The sequence below is a fragment of the Homalodisca vitripennis genome, chromosome 3 (assembly GCF_021130785.1).
Source record: "Homalodisca vitripennis isolate AUS2020 chromosome 3, UT_GWSS_2.1, whole genome shotgun sequence".
Classification (NCBI taxonomy): domain Eukaryota; kingdom Metazoa; phylum Arthropoda; class Insecta; order Hemiptera; family Cicadellidae; genus Homalodisca; species Homalodisca vitripennis.
Window position 1 is genome coordinate 18,890,711 of NC_060209.1, and position 6,862 is coordinate 18,897,572.

The 6,862-nt window shown below is 38.1% G+C and overlaps 1 protein-coding gene across 1 annotated transcript; it reads left to right on the plus strand.

The window, feature by feature from the left end:
- Nucleotides 1-1,134: 1,134 nt before the first annotated feature.
- On the plus strand, nucleotides 1,135-3,707 carry LOC124356659 (piggyBac transposable element-derived protein 3-like). The gene is made up of 2 exons (XM_046807788.1): nucleotides 1,135-1,361; nucleotides 1,642-3,707. Exons 1-2 carry the CDS (start codon nucleotides 1,333-1,335, stop codon nucleotides 3,398-3,400), a joined length of 1,788 nt encoding a protein of 595 aa, XP_046663744.1. The 5' UTR covers nucleotides 1,135-1,332; the 3' UTR covers nucleotides 3,401-3,707.
- The last annotated feature ends 3,155 nt before the right edge of the window (nucleotides 3,708-6,862 follow it).

A 6,862-nucleotide genomic window follows, 5' to 3' on the forward strand; every position in this document is an offset into this window, starting at 1 on the left:
ACAAAAAACAGGAACAGGGGTCATTTATTTCTCAATTACAAAAAAGGAACAGGGGTAATTTATTTCTCAATAATTAATCATTTATACCTTGTAGGTAAAGAAATTATTCAGAAATCCTTGATCAGTGAATTCTTCATCAGTGAATTCTTCATTAGCGAATTTTTCATAAGAGAATTCTTCACAAGCGATTCATCAGTGAATTCTTCATCACAGAATTCTTCATCAGCGAATTCTTCATAAGTGAATTCTTCATAAGCGAATTCTTCATTAGAGAATTCTTTATCAGTGAATTCTTCATTAGATAATTCTTCATCAGTGAACTCCATCAGTGAATTCTTCATCAGAAGTCCTCTTGTCTCCATACTTTTGTTGAGATGGAAACAATTTAGGGTGGGGGGAGAGTGTTGAGGGTGTCCTCCCCCCCCCCCGTGTCAATGCCGCCCCGACCATCGCGACATAGTGTAGCGGTCATCCACTTCATTACCGCTCCCATGGTCTTTACATCAAGACTCCGCCCCACATCGCCTTAATAGTAGACACAAAAACCGATTAGTTGCAAATGTTAGTAGAAAATAGTGTCTGCTTAAAGAGGTGTTTGAGGAACTTGAGGGCGCTTTTAGGAGTCGAGCTGAATAAGATGAAGAATCCGATAAGCCGCAAAAACTTTCCCCCCTAGGTTGTAATTTTTTTTTAATAGAAGAAAGTTTGAATATCTACCTTAGGCTGTCTGTACGCCTGTCCTGCTGGAGTTGAAGGTCGAAGATGGACCAGAAAGTGTTCTGTGTTTCTTTTAGACCGTTAACTCAAGAAGCAACAGAGAGATGTACTTCCTGAAGATCTTCCTTGACTTTCCGAGGTTAGACCTTCTTCGCTGAGGACTTCTCCGAGGTACGCTGGTAGTTGGGGCTTTCGTAGACTGCCTTTTCTTTTTGTGGTTTCTACGGAGGTGGATTTCTAAGTGACGACCTCCTAGAATTCTTTGATCAACCCTTCAAAAAGGTAGTTGGTAGCCGGAAACTTGGTTAACTCTTCTTCTTTGTTGAAAACCTCTCTATCAACCGGGATGACGTACGCCTCTTTGTTTAGTCCTTGAGCTTCTTTGTTACTTCTCTTTAGAAGAAAACCTTAACCCATAAGAGACTACTGTGACCATATGGTCACAGTTTCAGTATTTTATTTTTTGGGTTGGTATGCCTGATTCATGAAGCTGGTTTTGATTTTTTCTTAGCCAGCTGACAGAACAAGAGTTATTCTTCACCTGTAGTGTTATTGTTTGATGGTTGGTTTCAGTTGTGAGGAACAGTAAAGTATTAAATTTACTTATGTTACAACATGGCTGATTTTCTTGACAACAATTGGTTGTAAGTATTATAACTTTTTTATATATAAGATAAACATATCTGAAATATGTCCTATGTTATTTCATAAGCTTTTAACTGGTTATGTTTTAAAGAAAATGCTATGTCAGTTTTAGGTTATGTCATAGGCCACCTCAAACTTTACTGTGACCATATGGTCACAGTAGGCTTTCATATGAACAAAAACAATAATATTGAATATGTTTTACCAGTAATTTTTATTTCGCCTCTCATGTTTGTGAGGTATATATATTACATTATTATCCTTCATTTGTTGTTTTAGGCAACAACTGTCACTGGCCGAGGGATTTACTGTAGCCGAAGCTGTCGATGTAATTGAAAACTTTGTTGATGACGGGAATCTCGACACCTCAGACGTTGACATCTTTATTGCCCCCCCAGAAAATGATATCCTCACTGATGAAGACTCTGGTCCAGAAGACGAAGGTGGTACCATAAATAATTTGAACGGTGGACAACTATCAGCTCCCGCAGAAATAAGAGTAAGAAGACTTTGTAATCTTGTTGAATCAAGTTGCACGGAACTACAAGATAAAAAACATCGAACCTGGATTGATGGCGACATGGAAGCTCAGAAGACTCTTGCTTTTCAAGCATACAACTACAGTAAGTTCAGTTCTTTAAGCCCAGTTGAACTTTTTGAGCTATTCATCAACAACAGTGTTATTGAATTGCTAGTTAAAAATACAAACAAGTACGCTTTATTCAAAAACTGCCCAGACCCAAAGGTTACGGAGGAAGAAATGAAATGCTTTTTAGCAATTTTGTTACTGTCAGGATACAATGAACTGCCTGGTAAGAAATGCTATTGGGATTCTGGACTAGATATGAAAAATGAAATGGTCTGTCAAGCAATGAGACGTGATAGATTTATTCAAATTATGCGCTTTTTGCACTGTGCAGATAACTCTGAGACAATTCCAAATGACAAAATGTGGAAAATGAGGCCACTTATGAACTTACTCAAATGTAAATGTCTTGACAATTTTGTACCATCTGAGTTTTTGTGTTTTGATGAGTCCATGGTAAAGTACTATGGCAAACATGGATGTAAGCAATTTTTGAAAGGGAAACCTATCCGTTTTGGCTACAAGATTTGGAGCCTAAATACTGATACTGGGTACTTGATCAATTTTGAGATTTTTCAAGGGAAGAACACAACAACAAATGAAACATATTCAAAGCTATTTGGGAAATCAGCAGCTCCTCTTGTATCAATGCTGGATGAAATACCTCAAGATGAGTTACCCTACCAGTTGTTTTTTGACAATTTGTTTACAAGTCCAGCACTGATGAAACATCTGAAAGATAGAGGTTATGGTTCTACAGGAACTGTCCGAATCAACAGATTGCCAAAAGACTGCCCTCTTTCATCAAAAAAAGATATGCAAAATGAATCTCGAGGAAGCTTTCAATGTAAAATAGAAAAAGAAGATGGCATATTTGTCGCTCGCTGGAAAGACAATAGTGTTGTTACAGTCGCATCGACATCATATGGTATTGAGCCTATTGCTAGTGTGAAGCGCTTCTCTCAGTCAGAAAAGAAATATCTCCACATTCAACAACCCTTTGTGATAAAACAGTATAATCACCACATGGGAGGGACGGACCTTATGGATGAGGACATAAGCACCCACAGAATTGGGATCAGGGGAAAGAAGTGGTGGTGGCCTTTGTTTACATGGCTTATAGATCTGGGCACCACTAATGCTTGGCGACTTCTCAGATTGTCAGGGAACAAAATGACAAAACTGACATTTAGAAGAGAAATAGTTCAATGCTACTTAACAAGGTACAAGACTCCTCCAGCTCTTCCCGGCCCAAGTACTTCAAGAAAGGTCTTCGTTGCAAAAAATAAAAATAGTCTACGCTACGATGGTCTACATCACTATGTAATACCAACAGAAAAGCGCAGGAGGTGCGCAAATAGATTGTGCAGTTCTGTAGGAAGAACAGCTTGCAAAAAATGTGACGTCGGCCTGTGTGTAAAATGTTTCGAGAACTATCACAAACTGCAGTAGGCTACTATATATGTCACTCTGGAGTCTACAAAAACTTTATAATAATCTGATTTTACTTTACTTAATAGTTTAATGGTTTTAAAGTAAATAATAAAGTAAAGTTTCATATAATGCGATTGGTTGTTTATTTATTCGGAAAAGGTATCTTAAAAGCCTACTGTGACCATATGGTCACACACAAATTTTCGATATAGATACATCACTAGAATAAAATCAATAATTTTCCAATAACAAAAAAGCTTATAGAAAAGGGTTTAAATACAAAATAATTTCAAATTCCACAGAAAATAATTCCAGTCCTTTATGGGTTAAATTGAAATCGAACTGAGCTTTGTTTGCTGGAAAGAAGAGCTTTTAAAAACACGTACGACTAGCACAAGATCTTGAAATAAACACACCTTGTACCCATAGAAATAGTTAAAATTGAAAACATTCGGATTGTTAAAGTTTCCATGTAAACAAATACCAGTCCACATCATTGTTATCTAATTTACTGGGCTATTGCTATATCTTACTTCAGGGCATGGCTCTGACACACCGTCCAATAAAATTAAATATCAAACTATTCTAAAATAGATTTGGAGGTGGGAAAAACTTTCCAATGACCTTCACATATCATAGGAGTCTGTGAAGCTTCTGCTATACAGTAGATAAGTGCCGCACCCAGAAATCTTCTCTGGGGGGTGTCCGGTACACCGTTGAGTCGGGAATGGAAACATCTCCAAACCGGTAGGGGGTATATTCAATGGCATTCTCGGTATAAGTAACGTTGGAACATCACCATGTATTCGTGCTTTGGGATGTTTCAACCTTTGGTAGTGAGTGTTTGGCGCTTAGAACTTTCATAATCATTTTTTGATTGGTAGAATGCTGCTTGAAGAAGGGTTTGTCACTCTTAGCTTCTACGCGCCTTGGGTCAGTACACTGACAGTGGGTGCTACCGAACTTTCAAATCTCCTACAATCTGAAATATTACTGTTTTAAAATTGTCCTGCATCTAATGTATAAGCGAGCTCTTCACTCTCCAGAACTTCCGGCCTGTGGGATCACAAAGGGTTCTGCCTAACGAGATTTCTGAGACCAACGATGGTTCTGCTCAAGAGAGCTTCTAGACTGTGAAGCTTTTAGTTATATTGATCACCAAGCCTCCTAAGAGCTCCTCGCTTAGAGCCAGAACATCGTAGATCACAGAAATCTTCATCAACATTGGCGACACAGTGTTTAGAGTGTATTTGATCTTTGTCAGTGAACACACTTTACACCACTCCACTTCAGTCTGATCTTTGGTAGTGTGAATTACGGTGTACTTCTTGGAAAGTATCGTAATGACAATCACTTATTTCCCATTGTTCAAGTTGTGTTAATGTATTTGTAGATTCAATATTTTATTTTATTTCAAATGTTTCAATGGGTGATGCGCTAGTGTTTAATTACAATACATGTGACAATGAGATAATATCTAACCACGTGTATCATGTAGGAATTACCTTAAAAGGATTACACACTCAGATGTGAGCAGTAATCGTGATCTGTAACGGTCCTCTGTTACATGAACCTTAATCTAGTGTACACGTGGCCATGAGATAATAACTAACCACATGTATCATGTAAGAATTACTTTAAAAGGACTATACGCTCAGATGTGCACGGTAATCGTGATCTGTAACGGTCCTTTGTTACATGTACATAAATCTAGTGTACAAGTGACCATTTGGTAATATCTACCCACGTGTATCAATAGAGATTACCTTAAAGGGATTACACGCTAGGATGTCCACAGTAATCATGCTCTGTAACTGTTCGTTGTTACATGAACTTTACTCTCGTGTACATGAGACCATAAGATAATATCTAACCACATGTATCATGTAGGGTTTACCTTAAAGGGATTACACGCTCAGATGTGCACAGTAATCTGATCTGTAACGGTCCTTTGTTACATGTACCTTAATCTAGTGTACATGTGACCATGAGATAATATCTAACCACGTGTATCATGTAGGGTTTACCTTAAAGGGATTACACGCTCAGATGTGCGCAGTAATCGTGATCTGTAACGGTCCTCTGTTACATGAACCTTACTCTCGTGTACATGTGACAATAAGATAATATCTAACCACGTGTATCATGTATAGATTACCTTGAAGGGATTACACGCTCGGATGTCCACAGTAATCGTGATCTGTAACGGTTCTTTGTTAAATGTAACTTAATCTAGTGTACATTTGGCCATGAGATAATATCTAACCACGTGTATCATGTAGGGATTACCTTAGAGGTTTACACGCTCAGATGTAAACAGTAATCGTGATATGTAACGGTCCTCTATTACATCAACCTTACTCTCGTGTACATTTGACCATAAGATAATATCTAAACACGTGTGTCATGTAGAGATTACCTTAAAGGAATTACACGCTCAGATGTGCGCAGTAATCGTGATCTGTAACGGTCCTCTGTTACATGAACCTTACTCTCATTTACAAGTGACCATGATATAAAATCTAACTACATGTATCATGTAGGGATTACCTTAAAGGGATTACACCCTCAGATGTGCGCCGTAATTTTGATCTGTAACGGGCCTCTGTTACATATACGAGTACCTCACTCTGGTGTACAAGTGACCATGATATAATATCTAACCACGTGTATCATGTAGGGATTACCTTAGAGGTTTACACGCTCAGATGTAAACAGTAATCGTGATATGTAACGGTCCTCTATTACATCAACCTTACTCTCGTGTACATTTGACCATAAGATAATATCTAAACACGTGTATCATGTAGAGATTACCTTAAAGGAATTACACGCTCAGATGTGCGCAGTAATCGTGATCTGTAACGGTCCTCTGTTACATGAACCTTACTCTCATTTACAAGTGACCATGATATAAAATCTAACTACATGTATCATGTAGGGATTACCTTAAAGGGATTACACCCTCAGATGTGCGCCGTAATTTTGATCTGTAACGGGCCTCTGTTACATATACGAGTACCTCACTCTAGTGTACAAGTGACCATGATATAAAATCTAACTACATGTATCATGTAGGGATTACCTTAAAGGGATTACACCCTCAGATGTGCGCCGTAATTTTGATCTGTAACAGGCCTCTGTTACATATACGAGTACCTCAATCTAGTGTACAAGTGACCATGATATAAAATCTAACTACATGTATCATGTAGGGATTACCTTAGAGGTTTACACGCTCAGATGTAAACAGTAATCGTGATATGTAACGGTCCTCTGTTACATAAACCTTACTCTCGTGTACATGTGACCATGAGATAATATCTAACTACGTGTATCATGTAGAGATTACCTTAAAGGGATTACACGTTTAGATGTCCACAGTAATCGTGATCTGTAACGGTCCTCTGTTACATGAACCTTAATCTAGTGTAGGCTATATTTGGCTATGAGATAATATCTAACCACGTGTATCATGTA